Source organism: Cebidichthys violaceus, unplaced genomic scaffold (genome assembly GCF_023349555.1).
Source record: "Cebidichthys violaceus isolate CVI_PGR_0920_01 unplaced genomic scaffold, fCebVio1.0.p SCAF_17, whole genome shotgun sequence".
NCBI lineage: Eukaryota > Metazoa > Chordata > Actinopteri > Perciformes > Stichaeidae > Cebidichthys > Cebidichthys violaceus.
The window spans coordinates 13,400,862-13,419,412 of NW_027176340.1; the positions used below are offsets into that span (position 1 = coordinate 13,400,862).

Sequence of the window (18,551 nt, forward strand, 5' to 3'; positions counted from 1 at the left end):
CTGTGAGCCTAAAGCACACAGGGGACGTTTTAGGGATTTATTGAGCAGATTAAGGTACAAACCTTTACAAAAACAAGAATCCGACGAGGGAGGGACAGAGAGGCACAATGTCACACATTTACAAAATGAGATGCATGTCCACTATTCAGAGTAAACATTTTCAGATAAATTTATGTCATTATTTCAGAATCTTCCTCCAGATATCAGGTCATCTGTGAGGCTCCCAAAATGTTTGACTGAGTGGACTGTACAAGGCCCACAAGTGTACATTTGCATACATGGTAACACATGGCTGTTACACATGGTAACAGCCATGTCTATAAGGCATTATAAATACCTTGACCTTATAAGTCGTTATGCTTTATCATTTGTTTGGTTTAAGCCATTACGAATAGTAATGCTTATATATTATATAATAACTATAATTATGCAGTGCTAAAAGCAGATTATAACTCATTACAAGTATGTTTATTATGCATTATAGAAATGGGCCTCATAGAAAACATTACCACAGACACAAATGCAGCTGCTTTCTTACCCTGCTTTCTACATGCATTTTAGACTATATCAATGCTTTAGGGACACTGTCAAGTTGCATTATGGGAGGTGTAGGATCCAGTGTTTTGTAGCTTGACCCATTATACTGGGAATAAAGGTGAAGATATCTCGGCCTGTGCAGCACCAATTTGGATCTCTTTTTTTTAATCTGCCTCTCACAGTTTCCCCAACGACATGAAAGTGCAATAATAAATCGCTGGATTACCACTTTAATATGAATTTGAGTATAGCATTTTTTGTTTTGTGTATTTTATGGTCTCTCCAGTCACTTCTTTCTGTGCTAAATAGTGTGCTGTGATTCCTGCATGTGTAGTCCTGCTAACGAGCACTAGTCCCTGTGACAGAATGAACAGCAAAGTCAGGAATTCATTAAAATACCGGTTGTTTCATGAGTGTGGAGGTCGTGTGTATGATGGGAATAATGTAGATCTTCCATGTAAATCTATCTCCACACTTATGCTAAACACATCACAGCTTTGACCCGTCCCTGTTGATGCACTGGACAGTCCAGTTTGGATCACCACAATGTTTGCATGTCTTTAATGAATCCGAGGCTTTAAGACAAGCTTATAAAGTTTAGTTCCTTTAAGATCTAATGAACACAACATCATATCATATATGAAACTTGGAGGTTTTATGTGCACTAACACTAAGTAAACTGAGCAATAGTTATTCGATCCATTACATTAAATTTGTTCAATAATAAAAGAACTATACTTGAGAGGATTCCTTAAAGTATATGTTAGATTCAATTTATGTGAGCCTATTTAGTTTTTACACAATTTGTTGGAATTGGAATTTTGGTTTGTTCTCTTGGCTGGATTGGTGTATTATAATTTAACCACAAGATGGTGCCATAATATCATGTAAAGCCGCAGGTGGCAGGTGATACAGATGATTACCAATGATGTGACTATTCTATAGGAGGCCTTGCACATGTCTGGGAATGTCTAAATGCTCCACAACCCAGCGTTTTTGTCTAAGCAGTGGGCTTCTGATTCAGCAGCATGTTGTTGAAATAAAACGATGAACCAATGAATGTGAGGTTTCTTTTACGGAACTGAACCTGACTTCTAAATCTCAATTTACTCTGTTTCAGATTAATGAAACACACTTATGAACTGATTGTTTGTTGTAAACTTGCATTAAATAACCATGCTCATTTTAAATGTTCACTAATCGCAACTAAAATAAACTTAAATTCTTACAATTTGTCCTAACTATAGGAAACCTAGGTTTTTTTCAAATGAACACTTTGTTCAGGTGGTATATTGCCTAATTAGTGCAAGTACGACAATAAAGAATGAACGACTAATCACAAATATGTTTTATCAATTAATACAATTATCTTTTAAATCAGATATATGGTTGTTTTTTTTGCTATCAACTTGGCACGTTTGTGACGTGCAGTAAAATGTCAAACGTCTCTGCGGAGAACGTGTTCCATCACGTGCATTTCTCGGGTCAAGGACTCGCGCACGTGAAGTAGCATGCTGGACTAGAGTTGAAGGGAAGAAACCATCGATGGAAAACTGGCGGGGAGGTTCATTTTAAATAAAGTATCGTAAATGAATCCCAAACGACGAATACATCTCTGCTGTCACTATATTGATTATTTACCGCATTAAATGAAAAATAATTAAAAGGCCGCTTAATCATTACGTCACATCTTAATTTACAGGCAACAGTTACACAACTGTAGAAAGTTCCATTTAAGATAAGATTCGTATGTACACGGAAACAGCAACAGTCACGCGGAAGTGCTTGAGTACAGGAGGCTTCAAGGTGGGATATCTATAAATAATTCTAAGATGTAAACTGTGCGCAAAAAATCACCTTATATGACTTGTATGGGTCCCGTAAAACAAACGCACGAGATCAATAAAATCACACAATAACTGCTCATCTTAACACACTTTGAAAGCAACGAAGTTTTATTTTGAACGTCTTGACCGGAAACTGTTATGTTGTTGCGATCCTGACGCCTCGTTCCCTCGGCTGACACCCCTCTCTTCCCGTGCTTAACAAGTTCTCTGTTCTGCTGTCTCAGTTCAAAGACAGGAGTGGACATTGTCGTTGTTGACAACATGTGGACGGTTTTTGTATACGTTTGAATCGTGAGGACGTATGGAGACGGTTGGCGGTGACAACTGGCGGAGACGCACGAGGAGCGCGCGAGCCTACCTCAAACAACCAACCGGGGCAAAGGCTGACGAGTCCAATGTGCTCCGGAGTCTGAGCGTTGGCAACACGGAAGACGGCCATGACATGGAGGAGGACACTGGCCTCTTCAAGCAAGACAACTTGGAGCGCTGGGTCATGGCGCCCCGCTACAGCCTGCTGCGGGAGGTGGGAAGGGGCACCTACGGCGTGGTGTACGAAGCGGTGGCCCGGAGGTCCGGGGCGAAAGTTGCCGTGAAGAAACTGCGATGCGACGCGCCGGAAAACGTGGAGCTCGCCTTGCAGGAGTTCTGGGCGCTGGCGAGTCTGGAGAAACGGCATCAAAATGTGGTGCAGCTGGAGGAGTGCGTGCTGCAGAGGAACGGCATGGCTCAGAAAATGAGTCATGGGAACAAGCGGTCCAAACAGTACCTGCGTCTGGTGGAGACTTCACTGAAAGGTGAGGCTCGTTAGCTGCTGAGCTGGTTTGTATTAATGCCAAATTAAATGGCAACACAGAATACTTCAGAAACGAGTGTAATGTTGTAGCAGCGGGTTGAGTGGTTATCAGATAAACCCAAAGTAATGTTACATTAAAAGATATTTGAGTGTGGTTTGGACGGCTTATCTCAATCACGGAACGTTATTGTTTTTGTCGCCATGACACAGACTCGCTGGGGGATGGGAAGGTTTAGTGAAGGTAGCTCCCGAGTCTGAGACTCACTAAAATGGAGTCCGCTGAATTGGCTGTATTCACAGAGGTGTTTTAACCATGTGACTTTTAATTTTCAAAGCCTGTCTTGTGTTGGTTCCCTTGTGCTTGTCTAGTGCAGGTCTTGTGCTTCAAATAAATACACCTTATAAAGCTTTCTATATCACATTATGGTTACCTCGTGAAAGACTGATTTATCTCAACTGTCTCTCCAAACCCCTGAATGTCCAGCTGTGTACTGTGGTACCACCTTCAAATCAGTGGCACTGGATCCGTTCACATGTATTTGAAGTATGGATCTCAATCACTGAGAGTGGTTTTAGCATCATAAGTAGACAGTCTATGAATAATGGAGTAACCTCCGTTTTTTTTGGCTTACAGTGGGTCACTGAGGATGAAATTAACTCTTAACAGATCTGCTGATCTAAAACCTGTGGTAGAGATGCTATGAAATGACCACAATGTGACTGTCAAGTTGAGATTACATACATGCTACCCACGCCTAACCTTTTCAGACACGCCCCCTGATAAAGACAGGCAGGACACATCCAAAGGGAGTAGACATTTGAGTGGAAACGCCTGTGGTCTGATAGTTAGAGTGCACATTCACTGGCTGTAGGGAAATTGCAATCCAGGGCTCAACACTTTTAAATGTGGTTGCCAGGCTGGCAAGCAAGCAGCAGTTTTTGGTCGGAGAAACAAAAAATATGGTTGCCATTGTTAGTCACAGTCGATGTATGTGCCAGCTCTTGCAGCCTCCACCACATTGTGTTGTTGAGCTTTGCAACTTTGCCGTCATTATTTTATTTATGTCAAAAAGTGGTTGCCGCTGATGGCAACCCGAAGGCCAAGAATTGGTTGCCATTTTTGTATCCTTGCATCCAGTAGTGCAGAGAATGAAAAGTGGCTGATGGTGTGCCACTGTAATTACCGATTCCCTGGAGTGGTACACGCACCATCGGACACTTTTCCATCTCGACGTCACTCCTTGAATCACTGTGTGAATGACTTCCGTTGCAGGTGAGCGAGTGCTTGGTCCTCCAGAGGAGCCCTGTTACCTCTGGTTTATCATGGAGTTCTGCGAAGGCGGCGACCTCAACCAGTTCATCCTGTCTCGGCGGCCCGACCAGCGAACCAACAACAGCTTCATGCTCCAGCTGACCAGCGCCGTTGCTTTCCTGCACAAAAACAACGTTGTCCACAGAGACCTGAAACCCGACAACATCCTCATCTCGGAGAAGTCAGGCACGCCGGTTATCAAGGTGGCCGACTTCGGCCTGAGTAAAGTCTGCGCTGGGTTAGGAACCCCCAAAGGGGGCGAAGACAAGAGCAAGAACGTTAACGTGAACAAGTTTTGGTTGTCGTCGGCATGCGGCTCAGACTTCTACATGGCTCCCGAGGTGTGGGAGGGCCACTACACGGCCAAGGCCGACATATTTGCCCTGGGCATCATCATCTGGGCCATGTTGGAGAGAATCACTTTCATTGATGCCGAGTCTAAGCGGGAGCTGTTGGGTTCTTACGTGAGACAAGGGGTGGACATTGTGCCGGTGGGCGAGGCACTGCTAGAGAATCCAAAGATGGTGCTGAACATCCCACAGAAGCGCAGGTCATGCATGTCGGAGGGAGTGAAGAAGCTGCTGCAGGACATGCTCGCCGTCAACCCTCAGGACCGCCCCGACGCCTTTGAGCTGCAGGCCAGAATGGATCAGGTCATGTGTGCTGCATGACGCTCTGACAGAGGGCTTCACAGGTACGTGTGCTGATTTTAAAGGGCTGATATAATAATTATAGTTTGGAGCAGAAAAAAAACGCAGAGAGCTGATTAATTGGCCATCAAACTCTGAGTAATAAGACTAAATAAATACATACATCTGGACAGCGTCGGAAATACACGAGGGCAAAGGGCAAAACTGCACCTAGGACTGTCAGCTCGATCCCGAGATCCAACTACAATACGCTATTGGAGCTGGAATTTCCGCGGCTGCTGGCACCAGACTTGCCCTCCAATTGATCCTCGTTTAAGGATTTAAAGTGTACTCATTCCAATTACAGGGCCTCGAAAGAGTCCTGTATTGTTATTTTTCGTCACTACCTCCCCGAGTCGGGAGTGGGTAATTTGCACGCCTGCTGCCTTCCTTTGATGTGGTAGCCGTTTCTCAGGCTCCCTCTCCGGAATCAAACCCTGATTCCCCGTTACCCGTGGTCACCATGATAGGCACAGAAAGTACCATCGAAAGTTGATAGGGCAGACATTCAAATGAGACGTCGCCGCCACGAGGGCCAGCGATCGGCTCGAGGTTATCTAGAGTCACCGAAGCGGCCGGGACACCCCGAGATGGGTTTTGGGTCTGATAAATGCACGCATCCCCGAAGGTCAGCGCTCGTTGGCATGTATTAGCTCTAGAATTGCCACAGTTAACCAAGTAACGTTAGAGCGATCAAAGGAACCATAACTGATTTAATGATTTTTCCTCGGGCGCTTGTCATGGGCAGCCCACTGCTCCCTGATACAGGGATGGGTCAAATGCAGAGACAAATTTCCCCCTTAACAGGATAAATATAGTATAATAAAATAAATAAATATAAAAATAATGAGCCTTTCGCAGTTTCACTGTACTGGCCGTGTGTACTTAGACTTGCATGGCTTAATCTTTGAGACAAGCATATGCTACTGGGAGGATCAACCAGGTAGCCAAACGACACCGGAAGCGGGGGGAGCGCCGCCCGACCGCATGCGCTGGAAGTGTGGGTACGCCTGCCCCCTGAGGGGGCCAACATGTGGGTGAAGCGAGCATTGGGGTGGGGGAATGATGCTGGTAGGGTTTGAGAAATGCTTTTCCCGGAGCACCCGCCGTTATTTGTTTTTGTTCTTTGTTTTGTCTGTCCTATCTGTATTTCCTGTACTTGGTAGGTACAACATGATTAAAGGTAACAAAAAAATCTATAAATATAAGTTATAATTATAAAAACGAAAGAAAAGTTATAATTGTTAATAGTTGTTTAAAAAATGTAATAATTACCATAAATAACCACAAAGAAATACGAATATAATTTAATATGATTGTCTGATTTATTGTTTGTTTGTTTTTTGTTAAAAAAATCTAAGAAAACACTTTGACTCTGTAGACTACTGCCTCATTGCTCATATACTGTAAGCCTAAATAAGTATATTTATTATTTTTCACAAGTTTCAAAAAGTGCCCCTAATTTTTTTTAAATAAATAACCCTATCCTGCATCTGGAACTGAACATCAAGCTGACCATAAAATATCTGGAAACTGGGAGCAACTTTAATATTTTGAAAGAGAAAAGTGAAAGTGAGTTTCTCCCGCCAATCGGAGCTGAGGTTCATCGGATAACAGGGTTTTGTGAAACGTCCTGTCGGTGCAGAGAGAGAACACAGTTGTGTTTATTTATCGTGTTTGAAGTTCTGTAAGAGTTGAATCGTTCTTCTGAGATCAATGTGCCAGCAATGTGGAAAGGCCAAAAAAATCAATTTAGTGTAAGATGGTGGACCTGCCCTCCCGAGTGCATTAATCTCAGCAGCAGAGGATTCACCGGCATGTTTTGGTCTGTCATCTCCCTCTGTTGATGATTTGACTGATAGTGGTGTGATCCGCTGACTCAACACTGGTCATTTCCTGCCCTGAACAGGCGTCTCTGTTTCATTTTATGTCACTGACATTTAAGCATGGTTTCAGGGTCCATGTGACTCAAATGTCGCCATCTCAAACATGCGACGCAGACTGTAGTTGATCCGTTTCCGTACGGCTCCTTCTAACGTTCCCACTGTTCAGATTTCACGAAGAAGCATCTTCTACATTCTGACAGAGTTAATATGGGGTTAATAATGGCTAATGTATCTGTCAGGCCTGTACTTGGATGACTGTCGGTTACAGAGGCGTGTTCCATGGAGTTTATTTCTGTGTGTAAGAGGTAAAGATGGAGGGCGGGGCTGTGTTTAGTGTCATGTTTGGTAACTTCAGTGACTGCCTTAGTGTTTGTGCTCTCATTCTGTCTTATTGAACCAAAGCGACACACACACACATCGGCACACAGATGCCTGTGTTTTCCTGTGAGGGTTAGTGAGCGTGCACAGGCTCCTCCTGTTGTTCACAGACGTCAGTATGTGTGATGCTGCTCGTCCCTGAACTGAGCTGCCAAGCGTATGAGTGAAAGACACGGAATCATACCCTTATCCCTTTGTGTGTTCGTTCATCTTGCGTCATGCTGCTGAGGGGGGGGGGGGGTTGAGAGTGCATATTATGGAAGCAGACCTGTCAGTCTGCTGAGCGCCACTGTCACCAGTTGAAATGACAAACCTTTCTGGCAGTTAATCAGTCGCAGTTCATACTGTTTTCCTTTTACTCTGTTATTGTCATGTATGGTGGTTATTTGCTTAAAAACACACAATTCAAAAAATGTGTATTTAAAAGATTGTATTTTTATTACCTGGGCATCGGTACAGATACCTGGGCTCAGTACTGATACCTGGGCACCGGTACTGATACCTGGGCACCGGTACTGGTACCTGGGCACTGATACCTGGGCACCGGTACTGATCACACACCCGTGTTGAATCAGCTGTATGCCTCACTGTGGGGAAGTGACTGGGGTCTTTTATGTCAAAGGCAACATTAGGTTTGACTTAAACATTGCTTTCCTAACTTTGCATCACAAAATATAACTAGAAAATTCCGCAGGAAATTTTGACAGTGTGGCTGCTACTGCCCGAAGACGTCGCAATATATACACACACGCCGATGTTGACAGACAGACAGACAGACTCCAAGTCATGTGTGGAGTGAGCGTGCCTGTGTGTAACTGGTTGCCATGGTGATGACGCACCTTTACAGTGAACAGTGATTTTTAACTGCCTCCTGTTAACAACAAAAAGCAGGAGCCTGAGGGGAGGGGAGGAGGGAGAGAGAGACACGGACAGACGCAGGCAGGCAGTAGCAGGCAGGCAGACAGACGCAGGCAGACAGACGCGGGCAGATGGGCAGACAGACGCGGGCAGACAGACGCAGACAGGCAGGCAGATGCAGGCAGACATAAACAGACAGACGTAGGCAGACGCAGACAGACAGGCAGACACAGGCAGACGCAGGCAGGCAGATGCAGACAGACATTAGACAGACGCAGGCAGACATTAGACAGCCGCAGACAGACATTAGACAGACGCAGGCAGACATTAGACAGGCAGACAGACACAGACATTAGACAGACGCAGACAGACGAACAGTGATTTTGAACTGCCTCCTGTTAACAACAAAAAGCAGGAGCCTGAGGGGAGAGAGAGACGTGGACAGACGCAGGCAGACAGATGCAGGCAGGCGGGCAGACAGACGCAGACAGGCAGGCAGACAAGCAGACGCACGCAGGCAGGCAGACAGACAGACAGACAGACAGATACAGGCAGACAGACAGGCAGACACAGATAGACAGGCAGACAGACACAGGCAGGCAGACGCACGCAGGCAGACAGACGCAGACAGACATTAGACAGACGCAGACAGACATTAGACAGACTCCTGCCTCCTTTTTAACAACAAAAAGCAGGAGTCTGAGTGCCAAAATGGTATCATGAGAAAGATAAGACTCTGTCGAACGCCTAGATGTGTTTTTTATGTTTGTGGTGTTAAAAATGTCAGCTCCCGCGCAAGTTACAAAACTGGTACTGTCTGCTTTCTTTGAGAAATGAGTGGTCTGATTTAACATGGAGTTTAACATGGAGTCTAATGGAGCAGTTGGTTGGAGTTCATGTCGCTCTGTGGCTCTTTGAGCCAAATGTGTAAGTCCGTTGGATTCCATAGACACTTGGCTGCGACCAGCACAACATTTCCAAGCTTTTTGTCCAAAATGGTGTATAAAGAGTAAAAATTGTGGGAATGGGAGCAATTTGTTTGGAAAAATCACAGAATATTTTCCTGCTCTGCTCCACTCTGACAGTTATGCCCTCACTCTAGAGCTGAACATTCCGTGCAATACACACCCATTATAAAATCTGAAACTTAATCTGTGACTTCATGAAAACTGTGCTAGCTATCAAATTGTCCATTTGGCTCAATAACGTCCATCGTTTTGTCTATGTTTTAAACTTTGAATAATTTTTCTACGTTAAAGTATGGCTGGTCAATATGGGTCCAAAGTTAAGTGTTATTTTACGAAGCCCCATTCAAGTCTATAGGGAAATTTTGCTCAGTTTTTGGGGATTTCCGGGAAAACCGCTGGGCGAATCTCTGACAAAAGTCATTGCACACCATTCCCGATCAGGCCGCACGTTTTGGTGTATTTTTTGCGCAGGTGTTGGCAATGCTGTGTGAGGAGAAGCGTGCCAAACTTTCTGCCGTAAAGATTATTATTAAGCCCGATGGATTATATACAGTGTGCTTTGGCACTTTGTGCTACAAAGCCACACTGAATCAATAAATCGATAGGTATAAATGTACTGACTTTAGATTTGATCAAGGATTCCAAAGGGTCTCTAATCTAAACTTGTGTATCTGGACATCTTATCTGTGAATGCACACAGAAAGCATTATTATGGTCCCATCATATCTGACTCCCTGTGGGCCTCATTCCCTACTATGTGTATAGAAATGTTCCCACTTGGAGTACAGTACAAGTGCACATTACAATGTGAAAATTACAGTCGGATTCATGACCAATTTAGTATTGTACCTTATTAACATGTGTTGGTGATTTAGGTGAACTAACTCTTTAAATATGAGGTGTTGTCTTTGACATTCTGGGTCATTTATCAGTATACAGTGTCAAAGACGTCCAGAGTGTTCAGTATCCTGTTACCAGCATCACACAGTTCTGTTACATTCATGTGGCTAAATGCCCTCACGCACTGAATGTGATAAATGGAGCATGCCACTTGATGCTCCCATGGTACACTGCAGGCACCTTTATGTATTTTAGGAAAAGGTCACTATTTAGATATTTAGTTTTTGTATATTGCAGATACTGCATAAAACCACTCATCTCTAGACGATTGATGTGATATAAATTAAAGTTAACTAGATGAGGTTGAGGTTGGCATCAGGCTAGATAGAAGCCGTATCACTGTAGGAGTTGTTGGGACTACTAAAGATGCTCGTCTGTCCGCTGCTATGACAGAGTGAAGCTTCTCGTACCTCATAAGCAATCTTTGACTGAGAACAGACACCGTCCTGCAGAGAACACACAGACCAGCCATCAAGTTACAAACGAAAATGGACCTAAGAAGTGACCGACCATCGGAGACATTTGTCATTTCAACCAGTGACAGCGACGGTATTAATATAATGATGATAATAATTTATTTCTTTAGTAAAATATCGTCCTCTGGGGGAAATCAAAGATTGTATTTTGATGGGCCATTTAAAACCAAAGCCAACTTCCCATGCTACATAAAATTGACGAGTCAGCACTGGCCGTTGAAGCAGGTTGTCTCTACGGGGCCGCTGGATAAAGCTCTCAATTCCTGCCTGAACCTCTCTAAATCTGTTCTGTAATCTGAAAGCACAGCGGAGCGCTGAAGAGCCCCGTGGTCACATTCAACAAGGGGCTGCTTGTGACGGTCATCCTCTACACACGGGGGTTCACAGACTGACACGCTGTCACACATTAGCTGTGGTGATGTGGGGCGGAGTGCCTCACCGGTACCCCTGGAGTCAGCTGTCCTGTCAACCTCACATGCTGAGTAAAGCTGTTATCATGTCTGCTGAACTCGCTGTTGAACCACAGATTAACTACAGTTTAACGTTAACCATCACAGTGTGAAATAAAGATTTACTGACGATCGTTATCCACCAATATTCAGTAAAATATGTGATCAGGACATCATTCCTGCTTTTCTAGTCTCTGATCTGTGATAATGTTACATTGTAAACAACCAGTCTGTGTTTAAATCAACAGAACAAAGGTTCACTTCAGTTGCATTATGATGCGTTCAAGCTCTGTTCAGTGAAAATGAGTATTGGGCGGAAGTAAATTATAACATTATCATGATGTGTTCACATGTAATCTCGTAAAATGTAGTGTTGGTGAGAAACTTTAATAAATCCAGATGTTTGAAGATGTTTTGACAGCAACATAAATAGATATTAGAGATGAATTATGAGCTGTTTACACTAACTCTAAGCAGATTATAATACAGCATTAAAACTAAAGACAAGATTTGTTTTAATCAAAGAAAATACAATCTTTCTTTTCATTTGAATTGTGTTTTTATGAGGGGAAAAAGACACTATAACTTACTTTAACAAAATAAAAAGATAACATTTAGTATTTTTGATGGTTTACAGACTTCAGAGTCTAAGTAAAAGTTATTTTTGGGACAGTGGCAAAAAAGTATCTGTATCTGTTAATATGGATCATCAATGATCTGCAATTAGTATCGGCGGCAAGAAAACATGATCAGAGATCTAAAAGTTCTATTTACTCCCTTTATCTTTTGTGCTGATCCGATCCATGATCCGATCTGAACCGTGAGTTTGATGATCCGTTAGTCAGTCAGAATTCAGACTTCTGAACACTTTGCGTGGACCAATTTGAGTTTTAGACACTCTCAATTAGGACATTTTTGGGAGGTGAGGACATTTTGGCTGGTCCGCACCTCTTCTAAGGCCAGTTTGAGGGTTCTGACTTTGGTTTTAAGGTCCAGGTTAGAGTTGGGTATGGGTTGGGCTTAAACATTCTGTTGTGATGGTTAGGGTAAGAGTCCTGGGAGCGTGTTATGGCAGTGCGTGTCCTAATGAAGATAGAAGTACAGTGTGTGTGTGTGTGTGTGTGTGTGTGTGTGTGTGTGTGTGTGTGTGTGTGTGTGTGTGTGTGTGTGTGTGTGTGTGTGTGTGTGTGTGTGTGTGTGTGTGTGGCACTCTGCAGTGGGCATTGCTGCAGTGACTCAGCACATCTGTGCTTTATAGGCTGCTGCAGCCTTCACTGCTGCACAGGTCAGTCAGTGAGGTCTCTCTGTAGCATAGGCGTGTTCCAGGCTGCTGTAGAGCAGCTCGCTGTTGGGGGAGATCCTCCGTGGGGCTTCAGTGTCTCCAGGCTGCTGACAGGCACATATGTATCCATCAGGGGAGCAGCACATCATTTGAGTTTAAGAGAAAAGCATAATGTTCCAAGTTATCTTCATCATGCATATAAAAACAGTTACTGATGTCTGTTACTTTGTACCGCAGAAGAATAAAGAAATGAGTTTTTGTCCACCCAGCTCTTAAAAATCTGCGAGGGTTGCATCTGTTACTCAGAGAAATCATTACATGTAATGCGTGCAGCTGGTCGGTAATCCGATTTATCTCTCTCTAATTCTATCAGCAACAGAATTGCTGCTTCCTGATTTTATTTTTTTTTCTCAGCCATTCCAGAGACCTAAATTGACAGTATTCCAGCCACAGGCATGCTTCTCTCTGCTCTCCCATCATAGACGATTCTTTTGCCTCTGTTTCCCTGCAGACTGGTGTTTCTACCGGGAGCTGCTACACGAGTGAGGATCCTAAGACTGTGAGGAAGGAAAGGAGGAGCAAAGGAAACGCATCGCTCCTGAAGTTTGGACGCCGAAATGGAATTTTTTTGTTTTCTTTCGAAAACGTTTACAATGAGTTCATCTGCCAATTTCCGACAGAGCGTTTGTCTCGCCCTGAATATTACAATAATGCGAGAAACATTTTGTCTTGCTGCTTAGCGGGGAGCTTGATTTTACCGAGGTGTTCTCCGTCAAAGAATAGAGGTGATGGTGACGCTGCTGAACAAACCTACATTTAATGTGCAGCATTGGTTCATTGTGTGTTCACAGGGGGCGGTCATCTCCGTGTGACAGGCGTTCTCATAATATTTAATAAAACACTGTGACGTTAGATACACACTGCTACTGGAAACCTCTCGCCTCATGTGGTGGAGTTTCTCTTATTTTGTCCAGAACTTCAGTGAAGTGTGGACCTTTTTATGTGAGAAGTTGTCCTTTGTTGACAGTTAAGATTGTATTGCCCATGCTGACCTGTCGGGTGGCACATTTCCTGTCACATCTTGTAAACGACGTTGCCCCAGTGAGAAGACACTGTCACCACCCTTCTTGCTGTTGTGGGTTTTATTTTGTCCTCACATCTGATGGTTTACATTGAAGTACACTACACGGGAGTCTCAGCTAGTTTTTAGGACAAAGTGGTTGATGTGTGTAAAATCTTCCATCATGGTATATGTGACTTTATTTTTGTTGCAATATCGAGATGAATCATAAATTAAGTAATTTTTCAATAAATTTCATTGAGTTTTTGCTAATCTAGTGAATTAAAGAGGAACTAAGCCCCTGACGTTTGGCAGAAGTGCTTCTAGAGCATGAAAATCAAAAACCTGTGTCGTCGGTTTATTTAGACTCAGCATTACATTCTCAGCACCTTCTGTCTACTTGGATTTAGCAAATTTCTACAGACGTGGAATCAGTGCTAATTGTTTATTATCTGGCGATAGCGATGTGCTTTCCCACACTGTAACAAGTATGTGGATGAAGCATCGCATTGTTACATTTTCCTCATTTAGCGTCTGGCTAGCTCGCTTGCTAATTCCACCATATTATTTCATGCAATAGTTTAAGAACATTTTGGTTGGTTGGTGACGAAAGCTGCCTCCAGATCATTTATAACACAATATGTAGAATTCAAATACTACTTTCAGCTGTTCGAGTGTCTCGTGGACATGTTGGACAGATTATTTGTTGGCATGAACACAAAAGCTATGAATGTAAATCCCCGGTCAAATTAAAGCAAAATTGTAGTTAAAGAATTTATTTTTTTTTTAAATTGGTTTTCTGCTTCTTTTGGTCAGTTAGTATATCTGGAGACACGCCCAAACATCACCGCCTCTTTGCCTTTAACTTCATGATACTTTGCTCCGTTTGGGTTCCGCTGTGGTCTCGCCGTTCAGACCTTTGGTGCCTTGAATTTGCTCATCAGGTAAAATTTGTTTTAAGATCTGCTGCTGTATTTTCCTTTGATTTGGCACTTCCAATATTCCCATGTGATCATTTGGGAAAAAATACATTGTTTGTATACAGTATTTTAGAATGGTACTGTTTTCCTGTGGACCATTTATTTGTTGAAATCCCGTTTTAAAGGCAACTGAAGAGGAAATGTTTGAACAGGTGCCATTCGTAAAGGATCAGAGCTCCTCACGGGTTCTTAACTGCAATGAAGAGGGTTTGTTTCTTGTCGAGAAACAATCCACTAAGCCTTAGTCAGCCTACAGTGAACCTCGGCTGAATGTTGTGACTTGGTTGATAGTTTTGCCCTGAAACTAAAAGTCTGCAGTTCTGTCATATGTCAAACTTAACTGGGACCCTGAATGGAGTTCTTTTTGATTGCTCTACCTCATGTTTCTGCATATTGTGTTTACGGAGCCATCGTTTTCTCAACGAAGACATTCCTCGGTTAGAGTCGACCTGGCGGGTTCAAAGGGGACGGCTTTGTATTTAATGTCATCGCAGGTTGTCTTTAGATTGCGATCGCATCGGTTGGGAATACGTGCCACAGCTTTTGACTTCTGTCTTCGCCGATGCATTGTGGGAAATGGGTTTACATTCATCTGGATGTTTACGCACCTTAACACAGGCCATGATGTACTTTAATTTTGTTAAAGCTTTTGTGAAAAGCGTACCTCAGTTGCCCACTTTTGTTTCATAATGTGTGAGTGTTTGATTGTATGGGATAGAAGTGATAATCTTGGAGTGCAGGTGAGCTAATGGTAGCGCTCACGCAGAGGTTTTTTTTGTATTCTGATTTCTGAGGAATTGCTTTTGTTTTACTTCAATTTAGAGGAATGTATTATAACTATCAAACGATTTTTAGAAACCCCTCAAAGTCTTCCTCTGGTTTCCTGTGGTGTTGATTGATGTACCCCTAGGTCACCTGTGTTTCATGCAACACTCTTCTATGCAAGTCAGCCTCCGTGGATCCACTGAGGAACAGTTCAGGCTAGGCTGATGGCGAGACTGTGACGTGTACCGTACAACTGGTCCATGTTGTGTTCAGACAACTTGACTTTTTCTTTCAACAGAATATCCAGTCCTTGGTTATACATGAAACTGGAGCCATTTGCTTGAACGAAAACACTTTTTTTTTTTTTTTTATTGCTGACTTTGTTCAATAAAGGTTGGAAACACCTTGAATCTGTGTGAGTTCTTAACATACCTTACCTGTGCCCTCATGATCTGGGCAGATGGGAATAACTGGCATGTTTACTGACAACTTGATTTACTGCTGCCTTGGCAGAGACAAGTAGATGGCGTATGTAACATCAAGGTGTCTGTAGGCCCTCACATGTAGATTAAATATATAAATCTACTGTACAAAGATGTTAAGCATAACATTGTCATTAATTTATGTTTGTCATTCACAACAAATCCCACGAAAAGACCATCAGAGTCCATCTCAATCCTTTGAGCTCCTTACGCCGTCTGTGGCACTCGTTCGTGTCCTATCGGGAATTATGACATTCCAACTTGTAATAAGCAAGCAAGTCCTAATTTAACCCTTCGCTAAGTCCTGTCGCTCAACCACAGTTTAGCCAATCATAACGTAGCTTTAGCCAGCTCTGACAATTATCTGTCTCTGCTCCACAGACTCTCATCAGTGGTTGCAGATGTTCTTCATGTTCAGGCTGCTTTAGTGGATTTGGAGCTCGTCATGGGGAAACGTGTAATAGTGATACTTGTTACCCGGAGAGGTTGTAAAAGATATACGTTTTTAAAATGGAGCTAACATTAGCAGAGTACGTTAGCACAAGAATATAAGCGTTTACTCTGGCAATATGCTACAAACTATTGTGCTGTGACTGGTATGTTCATACAATACAACAACACACAACAACTACTAACCCCTCCACTTAACACCTTAGTATCCAGAACATAGTGTAGCTAACTGGGCTAAACCCTCCCTCTACCCAGTCAAACATCATTCTTAAAGGGATAGTTCAGGTGTTTTGAAGTGGGGTTGTATGAGGTACTTCTTCATAGTCAGTGTATTACTACAGGAGATGGAGTTTGTAGAAACAGACAGAAGTACCAGCACAAGAGCAAATCAATGTACTGCTGTGGACGTATTTTAGACTCCTAAAAATCAGTTTAAGTGTACGCTATATTTAGAGTCTTTTGCTAGTTTAAAGCGGGGAACTGAAACCGTTGTATATGCTCACGCCAAATCCACTTTGAAAAAGACAGTAATTTTACCTCGCAGAACAAGGGAGCTGCTGGTCGATTGTTTAGTTTGTTTGTTAGCTTACACCAATATGGAGTGTCTAAAATACAACAACAGCAGTACAGTGTTTTGCTCCTGTGCTGGTACTGTAGTATACACTGACTATGGAGTAGTACCTCATATACGTTCCCTCTTCAATACACCAGAACTATCCGTTTAAGTTAATCAACAAATAGTGTAGCGTTTTAGCTGGAGTGGATTATCTTGATTCCACCAAATAGGTGTTCAAATGGCTAAAACGAGATCACACTAAACTCTTCTGAAGAGCCCAAAAGATCAGTCAGCCACTGATTCCAAAGTAGCCGATCAATCATCACTGATGAGAAAAGCTGAGTCATTGTATGATTGTGATGTCAGCATTAGTGAATGCCATGCATAACAAAAACACGAGTGGAAAATGCATAGCATAATAATATTGAATCTAGATCAACTTCTTCTCCTCTTGATCAAGCCTGACATTTATGTGAGACGGGGCGTCCTCGTCACTAGAAAATCCCTTCAACAGCTCTCTTCTATTTATTGTTATTATTTAGTTGTGTGTGTTTTAAAACTTTTTCATCAACATTATTACGCTCTCTTAATACTTATAATTATAATTATTACAATTATTATTATTACACATACCTGCACATGCCTCTGGTCACAGTCTATATTTGACAGTTACACACAAATAAATTACTATATATATATAATTTATTTGTGTGTGTATATATATATATGTATACTGTATATACGTATATAGATTCATTATTTATCCTCTGGAAAAGGCTTTCAAACAGCACACACACACACACACACACACACACACACACACACACACACACACACACGGGGAGGTTTCCACAGTAACATTGTATGAGCACACATTTTCCTACATTTTGACCCCCAAAAAAGGGGTAGGAAGAGAGAATATTGTAGGAATGGGAATTCCTACGACTCAGTGGAGAGCAGGGTCGTCCTTTAATCAAAAAAGGATCAGTGGTTCGATCCCCGGCTCCGCTAGGCGCATGTCAATGTGTCCTTGGGCAAGACACTTAGCCCCAAATTGCTCCTGTAACTGTGCCTATGGTGTATGAATATTAGATAGTCTGATAGGCAGGTGGCATGGTCCCTGCCATCAGTGTGTGAATGGGTGAATGATGACATGTAGTGTGAAAGCGCTTTGAGTGGTCTGAAGACCACTATAGAAAAGAACTATAAGTACTGTCCATTTACCATTCCTCTCCACTCTAGCTCTGAACATTACATCCAATAATGTAAAAATCTGATATATTGTATGAAAGATGTGGAACCTTTCAAACTTTGAATGGAGTTTCTAGCGCAACGTATTAATTTGTATATTCATTTGAATGAGGAAAATATTCCAGAAAATGTTCAATATATCTGAAAGTGTGGAAGGTATGAATAGAAATAAAGTTTCTACGATACACAAAAATGTGTAAATACTTAAATGCCAAAAAATGATTTGAACAAAGAGTTTTTGGAGTAGAAAGGTAAGAAAATAAAGTATTACAATAAGTGAGGGAAACTTGCTCAACAGTGTATTCATTGATCAAATTCAGCCACTAGATGGAGACACATACCCAGCATTGGTAGTCATCAGCAGTCATTCACATTAGGACGTGTAGTTGGCCTACACACACATACAAAGACATAAATGGTGTTGATTAACACTGAATACAATAATGTGAAATGGGTTACTCAAATGTATTGAGGGTGTTTTTTGTCTTAAAGGGGATTTTATTCACATTCTCACCACCGGGCGGCAGCAGAAAGCTGTAAACACAGACACAGCTGATTCATTATTCATTCATTATTACCATAGAACAGACTCTCAGTAGTCTGTTGAGCAGTAAACTGTGATTTCAGAGACC

At 42.5% G+C, this 18,551-nt stretch overlaps 1 protein-coding gene across 1 annotated transcript; it reads left to right on the forward strand.

Moving 5' to 3' along the window:
- The first annotated feature begins 2,541 nt into the window (after nt 1–2,541).
- Nucleotides 2,542–15,590, forward strand: LOC137874038 (serine/threonine-protein kinase 35-like). Its single transcript, XM_068712660.1, has 3 exons — nt 2,542–3,178; nt 4,451–5,183; nt 12,887–15,590. The coding sequence occupies exons 1-2, from the start codon at nt 2,686–2,688 to the stop codon at nt 5,158–5,160; spliced, it is 1,203 nt and encodes a 400-aa protein (XP_068568761.1). The 5' UTR covers nt 2,542–2,685; the 3' UTR covers nt 5,161–5,183; nt 12,887–15,590.
- The last annotated feature ends 2,961 nt before the right edge of the window (nt 15,591–18,551 follow it).

Bases quoted from the DNA above. Each gene is read 5' to 3' on its own strand.
- LOC137874038 (XM_068712660.1), top strand. From the start codon at position 2,686: ATGGAGACGGTTGGCGGTGACAACTGGCGGAGACGCACGAGGAGCGCG. The intron at 3,179-4,450 runs GTGAGGCTCGTT...CTTCCGTTGCAG, and splicing joins GGTGGAGACTTCACTGAAAG to GTGAGCGAGTGCTTGGTCCT.